We start from the raw sequence: 23307 nt of genomic DNA, 5'->3' as shown, positions 1-23307 counted from the left end.
TCGAAACTATCTTACTTGACTTCTACGAGTCAGAGCAAAGCAGCTCAGCCCCACTGGACCGTTTAGTTATGTTTCCTATGTTCCCTTCTCTGTCCATTTCTGATGAAATGAATTGGCTTATTTGACTTCAGAAAACTTATACCTATATACTCAAAAACAAATATACTTCTGGATTTTAAAATGTCATACTCGATCTGTCTGTAAGCTTCTAATCTGTTAGACAAATCTCAACTTTTATTTTTCAAGATATAACACAATTTATAAAAAGATTCTAAACTCAACTGAAGATATCCTTCTCTTTTATTTTTAACCCACATGTTGAGAAGTCTGCAGCTTTATCCAATTTTATAAAATTAGAAAAGTGACTAACCTAACTATCAAGGAAGAAAACATTAAGAACTACCCAGTAATTTGAAACCTCTAAAAATCCTCTTGTGTCAAAAACACTTAAAAATTCAATGGGGGAAAAAAAACAAACAAAACCCTGATAGAAAAAGTGATAAAAGACTTGACTGAGCAAAACATAAACGAGGGTCACTACTGAAGTATAATTTACATACCTGGCCCCCTGGCCTTGCGATAGTCAAGGCTCCTTAGAATTCACGTAGCTCCACAATGCACAAGAACCGGATGCTCATTTGGGGATGGATGGAGCCAGGAAGAACCTAGAGCTTACGATGTGTTTGGAAGGGCTAAGGAGATTATTCAGGGAAATGAAAATGCGTAACACGAGTCTCTATTTTCAGCACAGCTCCAGAGGGTAGACCACTGGGTACAAGAGTCAGACAACACTGACAGGGCTGCTGGGTAAAAAGCAGAAAAGTGGGTAAAGCTGAAACAGGATGCAGCCCAGAGCTGGGAGAAGAACCAGAGACAGCTATCTGGAAAGACTTAAGTCCTCTTTAGGGAAAATCATTCCCTCCCGTTACCCCTAAGCAGTGAGGATTTTTTAAATTCTAAAAACAACAATAAGAAGTGAGACTTTACACCACAACTCAGTATATGTATATGTATAGACATATATGTAGTAAGCAACAAACAGAACTTTCTCTAAATAATATCTGTTATAAAGTGAGGTATACTTTATTATTTACAGCTGTATTCTTTTCTTTTTCATGTGAAAAAAAAACTGCTGAGCCCAACTCACTAAATTGATTTTAAAACCCCTTACTAGGTTACGCCCTGGAGTTTGACAGACTCTGCGCTAGTCACTGGCTGACTCTGGGGACAGATGGAAGTCAAGGGTCAAATGAGATCATGGCTTGGCTTGAATCCTGTCCCTCTATTAGCCAAGTTCCTGATTTCCTTCACACACTTTGGAAAAGGTTTCAAACCAGCCTGGCATTAAGGTCATTCATCAACCAGACCAACTCATTTCTCCAATCTTACTCTCCCACGACACCTCCTCAATAATCTGCATTCCAGCAGTACTGACCTACTTGCTATCCCCTTTCCATGTCCCAGATTTTCCACCTTTGCCTCTTCCTAGGATTCTTTCTCCTCCGCCTATTCAAAATGCTCTGACGCTCCAAGGTGGAGCTACAGGGACTGCTCCACACAGAACAAATTTCTCCTGCCTTCAGAATCATAAGCACTTTATCCTTGCTGTCTATCTTTCACAACTTACGCCCACCACCACTGCCACCTCCCACCTTACTCCACCACCATGCCCTCAGAATCAAACATGCAGTCTGAGAATAAGACCACCTCGTATGCACCTTATGTGCTGACTGAACAAGTGAATATGCATGTCCCACGGAGGGAGAGAATTGCTGTCTGGAGACTAAGAACTCCCAGGCCAGGGCCCAAACCACCAAGAACCTTTCAACCAAAACCAGAACCTCATATTCACTGCAGCAAATACTGTACCTTCAGCTTTGAAACAGTTGTGACAGCAAGCATTATATGAAGACAATTTTGAATACTTACTTTTATATAAATGTTTAGATATTCCTTCAATTAAAAAAACAGCACAGGGAGTTCCCATTGTGGCTCAATGAGTTACAAACTAAACTAGTATCCATGAGGATTCGGGTTCGACCCCTGGCTTGGCTCAGTGGGGTAAGGATCCAGCGCTGCAGTGAACTACGGCGTAGGTCACAGACACAGCTCAGATCCCACATTGCTGTCACTGTGGCAGCTCTGATTCAACACCCAGCCCAAGGAACTTCCATATGCCCTAGGTGTGGCCCTAAAAAGCAAGGAAAAAAGAGGGGGCATAACTACAGATTAGCAGCAATTTAGTAATAATGCTATGTTCCATGTTTTAACTTCTCTTACTTACATTCGACTCTCCCAAATGTAATAAAGCTCTTCATAAGACAGCTGAGCAGTACTTAGCAAAGTGAATAGATTCCCCAAGTTCATCTAACTTTGGCTCCTCATGAGACAAGGCACACTGGCCTTGCTTTCCTACAGGTCAGCCTTCACTCCTGATTTCCAGATACTTTTGGTTATTTCTATGTGTCTTGTTTCAAAAACAAAATTTTTCACATCATCTTTCAATCATAAATTTTCATTTCAGTCTCCCCCACTTACATAACTAACATACTTTCTTAAAGTCAGAAATATTAGCATCAAAGTATCTGAAATCTCTACTCAAATACACTTTAAGTTGATTTCCTAATAGCTTCCTCATTTGATAACTATTTAGCAAGTAACTGCTCTACACTCAGTGAGCTAGGAATGGAACAGATCTTTGAGGTACTAAACTGAGACAGCCACATTTACAAAGCAAAAAAGATGACAAGATAATAGCAGATTCCCACTCATTAAACCAAATTTAAAGTCATATACATACACCATACTTCTATACTACAAAAAATCAGTAAGCAGTAATGAAGAAAATTTTAAAGACACTTTGAAGGTAGAAGAGTCCAAACAAATACTTTTGTATCTATAAGTAGATATATTAGAAATGACATTGTGAGAAAACTAAACAAGTTCATCATTATCTCATTATTCTTACTACTCTAGTGTATATCATAAACATATATACAAAATGAATAGTCTTACCTTAAATATGTGCCATATATGAAGAATAATGCCATCATTAGTCCATTTAAAATAAAAATTACAGCAACATAAAAGCAAGCAGGATCTCCCAATCCTTTAAAAATAAAAATAAAAATAAATTAAAAAACACATGTACTAACTATAAATTACTTTGTGTGTCTGGCAATTTATATTAAAATATGATTATTTTGAAAATGGTTGCCAGATATATTAAATGGTTGCCTTGGTTCCCATATGAACACATGACACTGATGTGGGACACATAGGAGACCAGAGTAGTAGCTACAGTGGTTTGGAAACAGGGCTGCAAACCCACGGTCACTCCTCCTGTAGAGATATGGGGTCTATGACCCTGCTTTTGAGTCTGGCTGGGCTTGGGATTTCTCCAGTGGACCATGGCAGAAGCCACAGAGAAGAGGCCAGGCAGTATCCAAGTGAGCTACCACAGGAAAAGCTAAACAAAAGCCTAAGCTGCATAGAAAGCGCACAAGTTGTCTCAGTTGAGTCTCAGCAGGTCCAGCCTTATCGGTACGCCAGCCCAGGAGCCAGAATGTAAGTGAAGGAGCCTCCAGTTAATGCCAGTCTCCCCAGCCATTTGAGTCTAACACAGTCCTCTGACATAGAAACAAAGCAACCATCCTATACCCTGTCCAAATTTGCTACTCCCGGAATCCATAAATATAATAAAATGGTTATTTATACCACCAAGTTTGTAATAAGATTAGTATGTTGTAACAGAAAACTGAACAAAAGGACAGAGACTTGCCTTCACAGCTTTCAATAGGGCTGAGTCCTTCTCCTCTGGTAACTGTCCAACATATCTTGGTTTGAATACCAATCAAATCCATTATTTTGATGTAAATCCTGTACCAGCTGGCTAAGATTACCTATTTTTTTAAAAAAGAAACATTATGAAGAAAAATATCGGAGTTCCCACCATGGCTCAGTGGCTAACGAACCCAACTAGTATCCATGAGGATGTGGGTTTGATCCCTGGCCCTGCTCAGTAGGTTAAGGATCCCTCATTGCTATGGCTGTGGCACAGGCTGGCAGCTACAGCTCCTATTCAACCCCTAGCCTGGGAACTTCCATACATTGCAGGTGTGGCCCTGAAAGACAAAAAAATATATACATTATCCTGAACAGTTTTCTTACTAGAATATTTTTGAGATATTTTGATAATTATCAAATTTTCCCTTCCTATACCATCCCCTTGGGCCCCTTCCCTTTAAATCTAGTAAAAGGAGATTCATAGTCATATATACACGTATTCACTGGTCAGTCTTCATCTGTTCACCCATGGGTAAGAATAAAATATAGCAAGAAACATGCAAGATTTATAATTTTCAAAAGCTGTAAAAGTCTATAAGTCTACATAAAAGAAGAGTTGAACAGATAGAAAGATACCTGTCATCTTAAATAGATCTAATTTTCCAAAATGTGAATTCTTCCTCAAATTGATTCATAAACATTAAACAATGCTAAGTAAGCAAAATCCCAAGTGTTTATCTAGATGTTATATGGAAAACTAACAAAAAGGAGATAACTGAAGAAAAAGTCCTAATAGATAATAAAATTCATTATTTACATAATTAAACTAGTGTGATACTGGCACAAGAATAGCCAGACAGATGCAAGTAACCATGGTGAAGGATGCAGACTGCCACCAGATCCCCCTTCAGGATTGAGGCACTCATTCCCCCAGCAGTTGGGAGGGTTGGTGACTGACACCTCTCAGCAGAGTCCCTATCTGGGAACTACCTTCTGCTGAAGAGACTAAATGCACTAAAGGTCACACCTCTATCCAAGGGCAACTGCATTCAATGCCTAATTAAGTCCACAGGGAGAGCTATAAAGGCTAGGGGCCCTTGCCTCAAGTTAGGACAATTCTGCAGGACCTTTCCAGCTTCAGGGCTTCCCAAGGGATTGGCTGAAGCCTTTGCTGTAACTGCATCACAGCTCAACAACTCCTCCTGCCTCCTCCAGCTTCCTTCATCCCCTCTTCAGATGTTGCCCTCCAGGGCACTCCCTTATACACTTCCTGTATGCAAATCTCCATCTCAAAATCTGCTTCCCAAGACCTCAACCTAAGGTAATACTGAACACAGAGTCCAAAGGCAGGTGCAAGCAGACATATATAATAATTTTGTATATAATAAAGAAGCAGGGAGAAGACGGACCACTCATTCAAGTGTTAGGTTACACAAAAGATCATTTTGAAAAAATATAAGGTAAGATTCCTACCCCCACACTGATGATCAAAACAAATTCCAGATAAATTGAAAATGTCAATATCAAAACATAATTACAGGATTTCCCGTCGTGGTGCAGTGGTTAACGAATCTGACTAGGAACCATGAGGTTGCGGGTTCGGTCCCTGCCCTTGCTCAGTGGGTTAAGGATCCAGCGTTGCCGTGAGCTGTGGTGTAGGTCGCAGACGCAGCTCGGATCCTGCGTTGCTGTGGCTCTGGCGTAGGCCGGTGGCTACAGCTCCGATTTGACACCTAGCCTGGGAACCTCCATATGCCGCGGGAGCGGCCCAAAGAAATATCAAAAAAAAAAAAAAAAAGACAAAAAAAAATAATAATAATAATTACAATGGTCAAGAATGAGTATTTTTCACCTATGTTGATGAATGAAAACCATAAAGTTAAGAGGTTCATAGATATGCTATTTCTGAACAGAAAAAATACATTCACATCATATGGTAGAAAGCTAAAAGGCAAACAAAAAACTGGAGAAAATGTCTTATCTACATAGCATAGTATTAACATCCTGCATATAACAAATGAGGTCTTGTAAAATTTCAATAGAAATATAAAGGACTTGAACAAACAATTATTTTTAAAAGTAAAAATGCATTTTAACACAGAGCATTGAATAAAATACATATACACATATATATACAGCAATGAACAAAATACATCATATGATCTTATTTTTTTTAGCCTATTAAAGTAGCAAGGATGCAAGGAAACAAGCAGTGTTTCAAAAACACTGCCAGTGGCAATTTCTATTAATATAACCTATCTAGAAAACATTTTGGCAACATTTATGAAATTCATTAAAGCATATATTCTGTTGAACTAAATAGTTCCCACATCAACAAATTTACAGTTTAAAAAAATGTAAGAATGTGTTCAAGATTTCATTTCAAGGATGCTTACTGCAGCTTCAGAATATTTTAAAAGTTGAAAACAACCAAAATTTTCATAAAATATGGACTAAACAAACAATGATAGATTGTATATAAATAAAGGTGTAAAAAATGATGCTGTTGAGGAAAAGACAGCTTAGGAAGATAGTTTTCAACATTCCTAAAAGACAAAAAGCACTCATAAAAAAATGTGTCGTGTGATCCCGATTCAGTCAAAGTAGACGTGTTCGTGGTTATAGAAAGTACTCAGCAAGCAGCACATTAGTAAGAAAACACCGAGCCTTAGTGGTTAGTTATTGGTCTGTATCTCTATCGCCTTACTAATCAATCGGGCTGACTCAATTGACCTCAAAGCTGGGCTCCTCCCATTCAATGGAAAATGCCTGAGAGCCCTGCTTAGTGCTAGTGATGAGCCTGGGCTTGAGATTCCACAGAGATCAAGGCAGCTGTGGCCCTGGCAGCTGGCAGTGGGCCTCTAGCAGCATGAGCATGCTAAGAAGCAGGAACCAGGGCGAGGGAGCTTAACGGGAGCCTCATACCAGGTCATGGAGGAGGTCACTGAGGAAGCTACACCTCAGCCTGGCCCTAGGGAAGGCTTAGGGGTGCATCAAATGAAGGAGGGGCAGTGAAGAAAAGGACAAAGTTACTGACATTACTATCTTCCTATTTCAGCTCCTGGTGGACCCACCTTTCTTCTGTTACCACAGGGGAAGATGCATCCAATTAAGTGAAGAGTGGCAGATAAGAAACATTATTTGGCAAATGACATGTAAAAGTAACTGTGCTCCCCTGCTATAATTCCTACAAACAAACCAAATCTGATAGTTTTCACATTTGCCAAACTACGCAATGCAATCAAAATAATCATTCCCCAAAAATCACTTAAAGCCCTCCAATTAATAATGATCTTTTTTCCATATTCCCTTCCAAAAAAAGACAAACATTTCCTTTTTAAAAAAGATACAATTTAATATATTGAATTATATCTTAGACCTAGAATCAGCATTTAATACAGGCAATATTTTAAAAAGTTAAAAAATAGCCACAGTTGAAAAAGTATCTTACCTCAGGATAAAGATTGAACCTTTTTAATGTATTAATAACAAGGGGGTATTCAGTGAGCTTATCATTCATAATCATCCATACTCCATTCAAAAATGAGGGTGCTTCCACAATAGTCTTAAAGTAGGAATAATATAGTCCCTGAAATAAGCATATATTGTAGTTATAATAAAAATACATATTACTATGCCACTTATTAGCCTTAAAAAAAAAAAAACTACAGCATACTGTTTTTGAAAAATAAAGCAAGCAAGTAACAGCTATAATTAATTTCACAGGTTTCTGATCACTAATAAATCCTTAGGTTGCACAAAACCTATTTATTTAGTACATCTTAGTATATTCCATCTAACTGTTAGTTGAATCCCTAAAAGGGTACTATCAGCCATCTTTCCTCCAGACTTACATGTAAAAATGCAAATACATTAGGCAGGCTACACACTGATGTACTACATACAATTTAAGATGTCAACTAGTTTTACAGACTATTTTCCTTCCTCTCAGTTCTGCCCAAGGTAAGAACCCTGCAGCACTGGGGCTATGAGGATGGAGCAGAGGGACAGTGATGATGCTCCCACTGTGAAGACAATAAATAAATTTTTACTTTGACACGCTAATTAGGAAAGATATCAAGGCTGGAATAATACATGGGACAAAAAACAAGCAAGTGCTAGAAGGAATAGAAGTGACAGCATAGGGCAAGAGAGATGAACACAGGAAACAAACTCTATCTTCTGTACAATTCTGGCCTCCAGCGGCTCTGGTAGCCAGTACCATTAACTGTCAAACTCTAAACTGGGTTTAAGGCTTATAAATATGAACGTGATTTCCCTATCCAGAAAAGGGAAAGACTGGCTCCTGACACCATGCTATTTAGGTTCCATATCACTATTTTTTAAATGCTTCCTACTGCAGTAAGTTAAATAATGTCCCCCAAAATTCAGGTTCACTAGAACCTGTGAATGTGACCTATGTGGAACATGTTCCTCCCAAAAGTAATCAAAATAAAATGAGGCCATACTGGATTAAGTGGACCCCGAATACAATATAACTGGTATCCTTACACTAAAAGGGAAATTTAAACATGAAGACACTGGAAAAAAATGCCAATGAAGACAGAGGCAGAGACGGGAGTGACTTTATCTCCAATGCATTGCAAGAACTGCTAGAAACCACAAGAAGCTAGGAAGAGTCAGGAAAGGATCCTCTCCTGGAGCCTTTAGAGAGAACACAGCCTCGCCAACACCATGATTCAGACACCCCGCCGAAACCATGATTTCAGCCTCCAGAGCTGTGAGAGGATAAACTTCTGCTCTTTTAAGGCACCTAGTTTATTGGACTTCATTCTGGAAGCCATAGGAAACTATGACAATCTACCTTGTTTATAGGTTTGATTTTAGAACCGTGTAAATATTTAATTAAAATTTTAAACCAAAAAAATTTTAAATCCCTAAATATCCAAAGAAAATTAGAAGGAAATTAACTATTTATCAGGTTGGAAGAGGATTTCAAATAACTATATGACATAGTAATTTTACTATATACCTCTAGTGGAATATATACTAAAGTTAAAAAGAACTGCAAGAAAGTTTTAAATTATTTTCAGTAATCACTTTTTTTTTTTAAAGGGCTGCACCCAGGGCATATGGAAGTTCCCAGGCTAGGGGTCAAATTGGAGCTGCAGCTGCCAGCCTACACCACAGCCACAGCAACACAGGATCTGAGCCACTTCTGAGATCCACACCACAGGTTGTGGCAACACTGGATCCTTAACCCACTGAGTGAGGCCAGGAATCAAACCCAATCCTCACAGATACTAGTTGGGGTTGTTACCACTGAGCCACAACAGGAACTCTCAGTGATCATTTTTAATAATATCTTTGGTATTTTTATTCCTCAAATATAAGTAATTTGAAACCAAGATTCTCAGGCTTACAGAAAAGATACAAATTTAATATCAAATAAGTAAAAACCACCTAATCCAAAATTGTAATTCAGAAATCTAAATTGATGATTTATCTTCTTCAAAAAAAAAAAGTTTCCTAATTTTGTTTACTAAGAAGGCCTAAACACAATGGCCAATCTAGTATGAAACAGTAGCAATGAGCACCTCAAGCACCTAAATGTGGTCCATAAACAACATCTGCCATTGAAAGGAATCAGGGCTCCTTAGTAAACTGGATGATTCCAGGTCTGGAGAGGAGTATCTGCAAGTAATAGCTACAGAATCTGCAATAGCTACAGATACTAGTAAGGTCATGATGAAGAAACACAGAACCAACTAAAGACAGGTAAAGACAGGTAAGTTTAAATAATACAGTAAAATCTATCTGATCATCACAGTACTCTAAAAGATGGAACTCTACTGGTCAGCACAAGAAGATGCCAGGGAACCAACTGCTTTTTCTGAAAAGAGGTAATAAAAAGAAACAATCAAGCACTTTCCTGTCTTCCCTGTATGAGTGAACCTCAAATAAACCAAACAGGTACTGTGGGAAAATTCTTCCTTACAGAGGAATTATGGTTAATAAATGCAAGGAAAAATAACAGAATAGATGATAATCACCATTTGGCAATTCTGAAGAAATAAATGCTCTAGGCTGAGGTCTAAGCTATAATGGAGGGATCAGCATGACAATACCTAAAGCCATTGGTCAATCTTAACCTCACAGAGAGTGAGACAAATGGAAATGGTATGGTCTTGGTATGGTACAGTCAGGGCACAAAACCACTTATGAAGTATCCGTACTGGGAAAAAAAAAATCAAACTTTTAGCTATCAAGAGCCTGATCCATCAACTTTCAGGAAACTTGGGACAGTGGAACCTAATAAACAACATGAATTACTGTGAATAATTCTACAGGACAAATGACCTGGACTCTTCAACAAATAAGCAGGAAGAAAAACAAAAATGAGAAGAGGAATTTATAGATTAAAGGACTTAAGCGATATATCAACTAAATGCAACATACAGATACTGTCTAGAGCCTGATTTAAACATGGCAACACATCATCTGAATGGGGAAGAAAGGCAATAAGGTCATTTAAGCATTGATTGATATTTGATGATTTAAGCAACTGCATCCACTGCTCTCAAGTGTGACAATGATATTGTGGTTAACAAAAAATCTTTCCTTTTGAGACATAAATGAGATGTGTTTGCAGATGAGGTTTCCTTTAAAAGGAGATGGGTGTGTGAGGATGTAGATGAAAGAAATATGGCTATGTGTCCTCAGCTGTTGAAGCTGGGGGATGGGTAGAGGAGAAGTGTCTACTCTATGTTGGAACATTTTTGAAAATTTCCATGAAAAAAAGCCTGAAGTTTTTAGATTTCTCAATTACTACATCAGGAGTTCCCGTAGTGGCTAAGCAGAAACAAATACAACTAGTAACCATGAGGTTGTGGGTTCAATCCCTGGCCTCGCTCAGTGGGTTAAGGATCTGGCGTTGCCACAAGCTGTGGTGTAGGTCATAGACTCGTCTTGGATCTGGCGTTGCTGCAGCTGTGGCATAGGCCAGCAGCTACAGCTCCAACTGGACCCCTGGCCTGGGAGCCTCCATAAGCTGCAGGTGTGGCCCTAAAAAGCAAAAAATAAATAACCACATCAAAACTAACCATTTCAGTGCGAAAGGCCATCTCCCTTTCCAAAGTTGAGAGGTGAGAAAAATGACGATCATTTTCAAAGAGGTGTGTTATATGGCTCCTGAAAAACAAAACAAGGACAGAACAGTATTGAAACTTCTATTAAATATCATTTTAAAAATAAACTCTAAAAGCAAAACCAAAGTTATCCATAAATTTGCAGCTAATTTTTAATAAAACTTAAAAACACGTATTTGTTTTACTGCTCAGTATATCTTACATTTCTACTAAAATTTCTCTATATAAGAAAACACATTCAAATCAGATTTTACAAATAGAGTGAACCAGAATAATGATATTTTAAGCCAAGAAAAATAAAATTATAGATTAAACTATAAATGTCATTGGGTTACCATTTCAGAAATGTCTGATTAATGAAATTCATATTTCTTTCTATCCAGAAGATTAAAAAAATTAATCTTCCTCTCAATATGAATACTCTATTAATGTTAAGCAAAGGCGTCTCAAATATAACCTCTTTAATAATAGATTTCTTTATTAAAAAATTTCATTATTCTGACCCTGATTTATTAATTAAACTACATTTTCAGTCTATTTTCTTACATTTAATACTATATATTCATCCTTATGCTGAAATTATTCCTATATGCATGTAGGAGAAACAGTTTTGGTAAGTTAGGAACATCTGCATAAAACATGCCAGGGGAGAAAATCTTACCAGTGCAACACTGCTGCAAAGGCAGCTAGAAGAAAAAAGAAATGTAAATTATTATTTTTGCATTAAAATTACTTTTGCCTTACAAAAAAGCATTACAAAGACAAGCATAGTAAAGCTGGGAAAGTGTACATCTTGAACTCTCAAGGACTGGGCAAGGAATAGGGACTCTTCAAAAGAAGTCCCAGGGCTCTGCTTAAAATAACAGTAGGCTGAATTACAAAAGAATTAGGCATACATTTACAATTTTCATTCACTCACTCATTCAACAAAATAAATGAGGGGTTATTATTTGCAAAAACCTATGCTGGAATCCTTGTTTGGAAAGCTCCATAAATAGAGCTATGAGAAGAATGAACCAATGGTGAGAGGCAATAGAATAAAGAAATAAGGTGACCTCAGAGAACAGGACTGGGACAGATAAAAAGAGGGAACTACCACTTTTTAGATACCGCTATAATATCTGAATTTTATGACAGTTTACTTTTTTAAAAACAAATTTAAAATGAAACAAGTAAAGAAGGAAGAAAGAGATGAAGGGAGAAAGTAAAAAAAGAAAAGGTAGTACTTAAACCAGTCTATGAGAATCAGTCATTTGCTTTCTGTCCAAATACAAAGAACATGTTAAAATGAATCCAGAAAACACCACTCAACTTTCTTTTTTAAAAAAAATGCATGGGAATTTATTTATTTTTTAAATGATTTTTATTTTTTCCATTATAGTTGGTTCACAGTGTTCTGTCAATTTTCTACTGTAGAGCAAAGTGACCCTAGTCACACATACACACACGCATATATATATATATATACACATACATTCTTTTTTTTTTTTTTTTTTTTTTTTTTTTAATTTTATTTTCCCACTGTACAGCAAGGGGGTCAGGTTATCCTTACATGTATACATTACAATTACAGTTTTTCCCCCACCATTTCTTCTGTTGCAACATGAGTATCTAGACATAGTTCTCAATGCTATTCAGCGGGATCTCCTTGTAAATCTATTCTAAGTTGTGTCTGATAAGCCCAAGCTCCCGATCCCTCCCACTCCCTCCCCCTCCCATCAGGCAACCACAAGTCTCTTCTCCAAGTCCATGATTGATTTTCTTTTCTGAGGAGATGTTCATTTGTGCTGGATATTAGATTCCAGTTATAAGTGATGTCATATGGTATTTGTCTTTGTCTTTCTGGCTCATTTCACTCAGTATGAGATTCTCTAGTTCCATCCATGTTGCTGCAAATGGCATGATGTCATCCTTTTTTATGGCTGAGTAGTATTCCATCGTGTATATATACCACATCTTCCGAATCCAATCCTCTGTCGATGGACATTTGGATTGTTTCCATGTCCTGGCTATTGTGAATAGTGCTGCAATGAACATGCGGGTGCATGTGTCTCTTTTAAGTAGAGCTTTGTCCGGATAGATGCCCAAGAGTGGGATTGCAGGGTCATATGGAAGTTCTATGTATAGATTTCTAAGGTATCTCCAAACTGTTCTCCATAGTGGCTGTACCAGTTTACATTCCCACCAACAGTGCAGGAGGGTTCCCTTTTCTCCACAGCCCCTCCAGCACTTGTTATTTGTGGATTTATTAATGATGGCCATTCTGACTGGTGTGAGGTGGTATCTCATGGTAGTTTTGATTTGCATTTCTCTTATAATCAGCGATGTTGAGCATTTTTTCATGTGTTTGTTGGCCATCTGTATATCTTCCTTGGAGAAATGTCTATTCAGGTCTTTTGCCCATTTTTCCATTGATTGATTGGTTTTTTTGCTGTTGAGTTGTATAAGTTGCTTGTATATTCTAGAGATTAAGCCCTTGTCAGTTGCATCATTTGAAACTATTTTCTCCCATTCTGTAAGTTGTCTTTTTGTTTTCTTTTGGGTTTCCTTTGCTGTGCAAAAGCTTTTCAGTTTGATGAGGTCCCATGGGTTTATTTTTGCTCTAATTTCTATTGCTTTGGGAGACTGACCTGAGAAAATATTCATGATGTTGATGTCAGAGATACACATACATTCTTTTTCTCACATTATCTTCCATCATGTTCTATCATAAGTAACTAGATATAATTCCCAGTGCTATAGAGCAGGATCTCATTGATTATCCATCCCAAAGGCAGTAGTTTGCATCTATTAACCCCAGATTCCCAGTCCACCCCACTCCCTCCCCCTTCCCCTTGGCAAAAGTCTATTCTCCAAGTCCATGAGTTTCTTTTCTGTGGAAAGGTGCCTTTGTGCTCTATATTAGATTCCACATATAAGTGATATCATATGGTATTTGTCTTTTTCTGACTTACTTCACTTAGTATGAGTCTCTAGTTCCATCCATGCTGCTGCAAATGGCATCACTTTGTTCTTTTTTATGGCTGAGTGGTATTCCATCGTGCATATATATACCACATCTTCTTAATCCATTCATCTGTCAATGGACATTTAGGTTGTTTCCATGTCTTGGCTATTGTGAATAGTGCTGCAGTGAACATACGTGTGCATGTGTCTTTTTCAAGGAAAGTTTTGTCTGGATATATGCCCAAGTGGGATTGCTGGGTCATATGATAGTTCTACATTTAGTTTTATGAGGTACCTCTATACTGTTTTCCATAGTGGTTGTACCAATTTACATTCCCACCAACAGCATAGGAGGGTTCCCTTTTTTCCACACCCTCTCCAGCATTTGTTACTTGTGGACTTATCAATGATGGCCATTCTAACTGGTCTGAGGCAGTATCTCATAGTAGTTTTGATTTGCATTTCTCTAATAATCAGTGATGTTGAGTATTTTTTCATGTGTTTGTTGGCCACCTGTATATCTTCTTTGGAGAAATGTCTATTCAGGTCTTTTGCCCATTTTTCAATTAGTTGTTGGTTTTTTTTGTTGTTGAGTTATATAAATTGTGTATTTTAGAGATTAAACCCTTCTCAGTTGAATCATTTGAAACTATTCTCTCCCATTCTGTAGGTTGTCTTTTTGGGTTTTTTCCAACTTTCTTATATCATAGAATCCACCTTATTGTAGGCTTCTGATTAAATAACTACTAAGTAACTGAATTATGAAAATACTCTTAGAAATGAAAAACTCAGATTTTATGCTTATTCTTAAAAAAGTATTTATATTTTAAAAAATTTAAAAATGCATTTTGCCTAGGAGATTATTAATGGTTACAAAAGACAAAGAGTTGCTCTTTCTAGACCACTGAAACTGCAAATATTTAACTAGGTTTGTCATTTGATGTTTGTTTGTATATGGTACTTTGATCTTTTGAAATTTTGATTTTTTTTTTCTTGTTGACTTTTTTTTTGGTTTCCACCTTTAAAGATTTCACCCCACCATGATAAAATTTGGGCTTTATCTTCTCAATGATCTAATTATGTTCTGAATAAATCATGTTTCTCTCAAAGAAAGTAAATGCTGCCTTTCATCACACTGAAGACCTGTCACAATTTATACTTTGGTAATCCCTTAGAGATTATAACTGGGATTTCATTTATAAGTGAATATGGGAAGAATCTACATGTTTACAATATAAATCTATATGTTCACATCCATAAACATTGCTTTTTAATTGCCACTGACAAAAAATCCTATCAGTAGAGTTAATACCTAATACACAGTTAAACTCATATTTCTCATTAAGTCTTTTAACATTTTTTTCCTGCTAATATCCATGAAATTTTGTTTTCATTATACTTTACTGGATATTGTTAAATGTATTTATTTTTGTTAAGCATATTTATTTTGTAATGTATTTCTTTTTGACTCATTTACTGAACTATTAATTCTTTTAACTTTTTTGGTTTATATCTTCAATTCTTTCTTTTAAAAAATATTTTAGGGACTTCCCATTGTGGCTCAGCAGTAATGAATCTGATTAGTTTCCATGAGGATGCAGGTTCAATCCCTGGCCTTGTTCAGTGGGCTAAGGATCCTAAGTTGCCGTGAACTGTGGTGTAGGTCAAAGACATGGCTCAGATCCCACACTGCAGTGGCTGTGGTGTAGGCTGGCAGCTGCAGCTCCAATTTGACCCCTAGCCTGGGAACTTCCATATGCCGCAGGCGTGGCCCTTAAAATAAATAAATAAATAATCAAATTAAAAAATATTTTAAAAAATATTTTAAATTACTTTGACCCTGTTTTATAATTTTACTCTAAGTTTCCTTTACCTATCTGACAAAAAACTAAAACAATACTAAATAATTCTAATAAAAGAGGGCACCCAGTCTTCTGCTGACTTTAACAGAAATGCATTTCATCTTACGCCTTTAAATTAATTGGCCTTTGGCCTTGACAATTCCGGAGTGATAAACAGGAGTTCTCAAGATCATCATCCCTCTCCTTTCTCAGAACACTACAATTTCTCAGAAGGATGGAAGGTATTGGTGCCTTCCTTTAATTCCTTTAATTTAACCCATGCAGCACAAGAACAGACAATTCTTAAAAGAGTTTTAGGTATTTGAACGACACTCTTTCATAGTCTTCAGGATTCATTCATAATCTGCCCAATGCTTTGAATTCCTCTGTTCATTTCAATTTACTAGCAGTTGTAGTTGCAGTAGTAGTAGTAGTAGTAGTAGTAGCAGCAGCAATAGTAGTAGTAGCAGCTAATATTTGAATTGATTACTTGCCAGACAGTTTTTCAAGCGCTTTACTTGAACTAATTCAATAAATCCTCACAACCATCCTATGTGAACTTTCCCATATACAGATAAGAATCTGGGACCCAGTGAACTTTAGGGATTTATCCAACATACACGATGGGTAAACAGAGCAAGGGATGCTGGAGGCAGGAATTAGGATCCCTGTACTACGGGTCATCTCGTGGAGGACAGAGGGGCTGAGAGAAAGGTCAAGTCCTCCTTACCCTAATGTATCTTAATTCCCCTTCCCTCTTCGTTTTTTCTTTTAAAGATCAAAGACCAAAAAAAGGTACAATTCATCTGCTGATAAAGGCAATACATTTTATAGAAACTATTAATTTTATATAAAAGTATAGTTATGCTTTATTTAAAATTGAAATAAATTACACATACGTCATGTGACAATGAAAGCCCCAGTAAAGCAGACACTGCCCTATAAGCATATAATTTAAGCATAAAGACATAAAATGACAAAAACTTAAGACATTCCTAAAGAGCTTTTTTTACCTTCTCGCCTATAGGAAAGATTACAAATGATTTTCTCTAAATACACTCCAGTAATTATCAATCTGGTGTATAGCCTTTTGGGAGTGTCACAAAATTGGTCATTCATTTTTCCAGCTTAATACATATGCTATTTTTGTCAATATAGCATTTAAAAAATCAGAACATTAAAATCTTCCCCAAAATACGAAACTATTCTATAAGAAAAAGATGTTCAAGGAAAGGTTTGCTTTGCGAGCTAATTCAAAAGATGGCAATCTTGTGGCTGAGAACAGCGAAAAGCTCTTAAGTTTTGCTGGAAGCACACACATTACCAACACTCCAAAACTAAACTGGCCACTCCTTCCACTTTCTGATTAAAGACATTTCGTACCAGATTATAGGTCACATCAGGCCAATTTTCAGTCTTATCGGATTTGAGCTCTTCTTCACTAAAAATTACTCCTCTCCTGTTATTAGAAGCTTGTTTAAATGAAATAGAATGTAACCCTCTGAGGGTAGAAACAATGCTGTACGGAGCTTTACTACAATGGTACTTATTAGCAGGAAGCTGAGCGCACAGCCTAACTCGAATGCATGCTGAATTAATGCACACAACTGGATACGATTAAGGGGAAAATAAAAAACTCCCAAATCATGTCCACATAATAACCAAAGCAGAATATGCCTGAAATCAGTGCAAATTAGACCTATCATCTACTTGCAGCCTGTAGCCTAAGCATCCATTCGCAGCCCTGCACCAGCACAAGGGGGTCCCTGAGGTCCTGCCCCAGCTCTGCTCCCTCTGATGCCACTCCTTCCAGCCACAGCTCAGAAAGTGGGGAGGAGCCACCCCCTCCCTGGCCCACAACAGTCAGCTGCACTAAAGAGGGCAGGAGGAACAGGAAAGAAATGGGAGAAGGGGTTCTTCCATAAGGCTCTGCTCAGTCCTCAAGGGCTCCTAACCCTATCCCCTGTCCAGCCAGCACCAGGGCCCCGACTGCTCCTTCAACCCTCCTGCTTCCTCCCCTCCCCTAGTCACTTAGCCCCAGCAGGTGACTCAAAAGTCCTGGGCTCTTCCTTAGATCCCCCCAACACCCACCCAATTAAGCATGCTGGCAAGTGGAGCCTGCAATCTGCTTTTTAAAGATTCCTGAGCTGAGTCTTCCGCGTGCTAAAGCTAGAGACCCACTGTCCTTTCTCTCTTCCTCCTCAAGATAGGAGAGCCAGGGTGGGCTGCTTCTGCCTCCACCCCTCCGTGGTAACTTGCAGGCAAGTACTCCTGACCACAACTAGAGTTTCCCATCTACGCGACATTTAACCCCTTCGATGTGTATTTTCTAACTAGCAGTTTATTTCATTCACAGAATCCCTTCACAAGCTCTCTTACTGGAGTCTCACAACAATCTTGGGAGCATGTATTCCCATTCTACAAATGAAAACTGGGTCTCCAAGATGTTATTTCCCCAAAAGCAAGGACCTGGACCTAGAGGTTTTAATTCCAAGCCTCAGTTTCCTTCCACAGTGACAGAGCTGCCTCCTCTCCCATTTGACGACCTCATCTTGTAACAATATTTATATGGAGAAATAAATTCTAAGTCCAAAATGACTTGCAAAATTTAAAAATACAACTTATTCCTAAATTGAGGTTAATCCATACTTAAAGCATCCTGCAGAGTTTCAGCCTCCCTAATGCTCAAGTGACAAAATGACAGAAAAAGAAGCAAAGAACTCTTCTTAAATCTACTGGACAAGGGTTTCAAATCAACCTTGACAAGTTCTATACTCAACCCCTTCCTAATACTGCTAACAATTGTTTTCAAGGGCCCACTCTTTCTTCCCAGAAGTTGAAGTCACCGCTAAGGAGTCTCCCTGTTCCACACCTGCAATCCATCCTGGAGAAGGAAGACAGTTTCTAAAGGTACAGATTTAAGCATCTCCTCCCCTTGTCTGAAAAGTCCCATGACTTTCCATGGCTCACACAGAGCCCACAATCTGGCCTTTTCCCAGTTAATCCCACCATATACCCTTCATTCGGACTGCATTTGGGAAACAATCCCCTAAAATACCAAGTGTTTTCATAATGTTATACCTTTCCCCCTGCCTGAAAACTCCTAATTCACCTTTCAAAGTCAAAGGAATTCAAATGTGGCGTTTCGTGAAGCTCGTCCTGCCACCATAGCTATCTGACCTTTATTAGAGCACCTTATCAGCTGGTCATGCACATAACACTTCCTTCTGCTAGAATGCAAAGGCCTTCAGGCTGAGCTTGTGCTGAATTCATCTTAATGTCTACATGTTCTAGCATCGTGCCTGGCACCTCCCTGGGCTGAACTGTTAAATGACTATCACTATGTAAGAGAAATTAGAGAATGTTCTCAATCAAATAAAAACCTAAACTCCTACAGACAATATCTAAGCATTTCCAACTGCTCAAAGGGTTTCCATTATGTGAAGGCAAAATAGATATTACATATTGAAAGAAACCGTAATTCTAGTCTACAGTACCTAGAGTAAATTCAAGTCCAGTTTCTACGTAGCAAACCAACAGGGAAAAGATATTCTTTAGCCCCAGCTTGGGAAAGAGAAAACAGTCACGTATACCACAACCTCAGCTCTTTCCTTCTTTCTAGCACCTAGATTTCTCTGTGTTATTAAGTGCTTAAAGTCAACAAGTACCTAAATGTCTATTAAATACACAACAGAGTTTTCTAGAAACTGAGAACATTAAAGAAATGTTAGCCAATATCTGTGCCCTTAAAGAGAAAATCTTTGAGAGATAAGATTTAGGTATATAAAATAACGAGAAACACATTAGGCACCCTAGCAAACAGCACAAAGTCTATGAACTGTAAGAAATCTAAGAAGGTAGATCAATAAGGCTCTCCCAGGCCAGGGATTACAAAAGGAGATTTGGGCAGGGGTGGGGGTAGGTTATGGGGGGGTCTCAGGACATTATTACAACTTAGGTGAGGATTTATGGTGAGTAGCCAAAAAAGAAGACAGTTACAACAAAGCTGGATGTGGACTTTGACCCAACACAACAAAAGAATTCCTATCACTAATACTGATGACAAAATACACACGAAACTGACAATAGTGAGATGTTTATTGAAGGCCCACTCACTGTATATCCAGTGTGTCAGACTCTCAGAGCTCTGTGAACACTAGGAGGGGAGCTCGGCAGAGCCACCCAACCAGTGGCACCAAGAGTGGTAGTCACCAGAGTCCTCCTGGGCCAGTAACTTCTGTGCTTTAAAGAGATCATTTACTCCCACACTCATGCCACATAAACATTATCATTTTCTGTGTGTGCCATGATATAAGAAAGGTTGTGAAGCAATGAGCTAGGCAATAAAGAAACTGAGCAAGTTTCAGAGAGAACATCATAAAACCTGGGACTGCACTGGAATCATTAGGGACACTAAATAAAACTAGACATGTGTGAGTATTAATCCAGGGCCCTTAAATCTGAAACTCCATGGGTTTGTTGTTTTTTTAATATGCAAGCTATTCTAAAGCACAGTTGAGGTTAATTATCACTGGTACAGAAATGACTGGAGTAAAATCTCTGTAGTTGTTCACAAATTTGAATATAAGAATTGGCTGCTTTGTATTCCATGTATTTTCCAGCAGTAACTGGATCACCCACCCGAGAGCTTGTCAGAAATGCAGACTCTCAGGTCCCAGGCCCCCTAACTCCAAATCTCTCTCTTAACAAGACCCCTCAGGTGATTTATGAACACTTTGAAGGGCAATGTCTCAACACTGACAGCACACTGGAGTCACCTGGGAGCTCTGAACACTGCTGGACCTGGCACAGGGGGTGACTCTAACATGCAACCAGGGTTGAGAATACTGATCTGGGGGGGCATTTTAAGACAGCATTCCTGGCCCCGACTCTCAGAGATCCTGATTCAACAGCTCTCACTTGGGGCTTGGAAATCTCTATTTTTAACACTTTTTATTAGGAAAATACAAATATAAATTCAAAAGATACTCTGAAGGAAAAATTGTCAAAATCTTGATAGCTGAAAATAATGATTAAGAAAGGGAAAAAGTTAAAATTAAGAATTAAAATTCTTTTTTATTGACCCTGGTAAGAAAGTTATTCTTAGGAAGAAATATTTATTGGATTTTATATGACTGACTTAGCCTCAGTCTCATTTTCACCAAATGTGCAATGAGGGTTTTTACCTGGTTATCTTATTCCCAGCATTTAATGGCCTTGCATAACTACAACTACTGCCACTAATACTTCGGACTCAGACTCTCAAAAGGGTCTCTAGTTTTCCTTTTAGATCTTTCTGCTCCCCAAAAGAAGTGTCGGTAGGTTTGAGTCTTTTAATTTTTTCTTTTTTTTTTTAATAGGGAAAAAAGGAATGCATTCAATTTACTAATAGAAATATTGCGTCTCAAAGTGAGAAGTAGGATTGCTTTAAAATTCAGTTATGATTTCAAGAAACTACAACTCCTAGGTAAGATCTAGACTTCACAGTGGTCTATGGAATAATGATGGTTGTTAAGGGTGACCTTAGTTTGAATCTCCTCCACATATTTGGCACTGAGCAAAATAATACCTTACGATGTTAGGAAAAAATTAAGAAACTCTCATTTATAATGAATAAGTCTAACAACTGTTTATCAGTTGCAAATAACAGGGCACTTTTACGTATTAAGCAAAAAATATCCAGGAGTCCTTTTAAGGCAAAGATGGCTCTTATCTTCCCATGAGGCCCAAGGTCACATGATTGGGATGAACCAAGGCCTGGGGGAGATCCAAGGTTCCATGACTCTGCTGTCCTTCTAATTGGAAGATCAAGCATAAAAAAATGTTAATAAATGCATTTAACCAAAAGGATGGACTGACATAAAGGAGGAAACCCCTCAGAAATCATTTAAGCCTCAAGGACAAAGGTTTACTTTAAGGTGAATATATGAAAACAGAACATGGAAAATATAATCACCATTCCCAAACAGTATAAAATTAGTCCTCTCACTAGAGAAATACACAGAGTAAATTTTCAAATTTTAAAAGTATATATGTGTATATATATATTAGACAATACTTAATACAACAATTAATCCACATGAGTTTTTAAAGCTGTAAATTCTAATTTCCTTTAAAAATCTTACCCTCACATAATATGAACATGAATATTTCTAAATCACACAGTAACCTACATTAGCAACTTTCATTAAGGAACTTTCTCCTTACTGGAAAAAAAAAAAAAAAAAAAAGCCATTTCAGTCCTTAAAGAACAAGTAGCTAGATAAAATAATACACCTGAAATAATGCACTAGCTAATTAAATACTTCTGAGCACTCACAGTGAAACTGTAAAGCTTTAACAAACCCAAGGATAAAGCGTAGAAACTTCACCTCTTCACTAGAGAAAAAAAAAGATCCATACATATATAATATAGCCCCAGGCCCATCATATTAAGCAAGAGACTTTTAACAAGTACATTAATCGATAAACAATTTAAGGTTTTAAGGCAATAGATTCTTAAGGTTATAGATTTCCCCTCAAATTGCAAACTGCCCTTAGGTATCACAATGTTTTGCTTATTCTTTAAGTGACTATGAAAACTATGACACCATTTTTCACTATTTTACTCTGTGTTTTTAAAAATAACAATGCCAAACAACCAACGAAAACAAAAACAATTCAGGATTTAGCAGTTTCCAAAAAATAGTAGTTACACAAAGACAAAAGAGAGACTGACACGTTGATCATAAGGATTTAACAGTCAGAGTAATTCCTCAAATGAGCATAAGCCACCAAAAAGTAGTGCTCTCGCTAAAAGAAATTATCAGGTCTTGGAAGTTATAAGGTCATCTTCCCATTAAAGTATCTTTGACAGCTGTCTTAGATTGTAGTTCTGAAACCAACAATTTGACAGATGTGCTTAACAAGCCAAGAGACCTTAAATTTAATCTCAAACTTCAGCCAGTAAACTCACTAAAGATGTCAGGCCATTCTCCCACTTTGGTTCCCTCACATGTAAAATTCTAGGAGTTAACTTTTAAGTTCTAGATTTCCATGAAATTTCCATGGAGATTAAAGATGAGAAGAGTGAGAAATTAGGTCTTTTTTTTTTTTTTTTTTTTTTTTTAAATTTTAAATTTTAAATGGGAGTTCCTGCTGTGGCACTACAGGATCTGTGGCACCTGTGCATTACCCAGACACAGGTTGGATCCCCAGGCCAGCAGGTTATGGATCTGGCATTGCAGCAGCCCAAGTGCAGGTCACAACTGCATCTCAGATCTAATCCCTGGCCCTGGAAACTCCATATGCTATGGGGCAGCCAAAAAATAAAAACAAAAAACAACTTTTAAATGCAGTAGAAAACAGTTGCAATCTGCTAGTTATATAAGTACTTCAGCATTAGTATTAAAATGTGGGGAAAAGATTCTGAGGTGTAACATTAGCAAGAATGACTGAAAGGCTGCACTACAAAAAGCAGTGGTGACTGTTAAGAAGTTACAAGAAAATGCAATCAGAGCAGCAGCATATAAGATAAGGTATGAAGTGGTGTAAAAATATAAATAACACCTCACTCTTCTCAGTTACAACAATATTCTCAAGAATCTGTCAAGAAAGCAAGTTTTCAAAAGTTTTTGGCCGAGTGA

At 37.7% G+C, this 23307-nt stretch overlaps 1 protein-coding gene across 12 annotated transcripts in view; it reads right to left on the bottom strand.

Moving 5' to 3' along the window:
• The window catches only part of DPY19L1 (dpy-19 like C-mannosyltransferase 1), a 313514-nt gene that overhangs the window by 255144 nt on the left and 35063 nt on the right, over positions 1-23307 (bottom strand). For all 12 annotated transcript variants that reach the window (XR_014834285.1, XR_014834287.1, XR_014834286.1 and 9 more), the window contains 5 exons: positions 11557-11581; positions 10851-10938; positions 7238-7375; positions 3782-3902; positions 3016-3109 (listed from right to left, as the gene is read on the bottom strand). Coding sequence is in view for 9 of the 12 variants with exons in the window: in XM_085005867.1 (XP_084861993.1) it covers positions 3016-3109; positions 3782-3902; positions 7238-7375; positions 10851-10938; positions 11557-11581 (466 nt within the window). In the remaining 3 variants the exon portion in view is untranslated. The remainder of the gene's footprint in view (positions 1-3015; positions 3110-3781; positions 3903-7237; positions 7376-10850; positions 10939-11556; positions 11582-23307) is intronic.

Source organism: Sus scrofa, chromosome 18, assembly GCF_054392235.1.
Source record: "Sus scrofa isolate SSC_HxYL_T2T_F1_AM1 chromosome 18, Sscrofa_HxYL_maternal_Yorkshire_Landrace_v2.0, whole genome shotgun sequence".
NCBI lineage: Eukaryota > Metazoa > Chordata > Mammalia > Artiodactyla > Suidae > Sus > Sus scrofa.
This window is presented reverse-complemented; position numbering and strand designations above follow the sequence as displayed.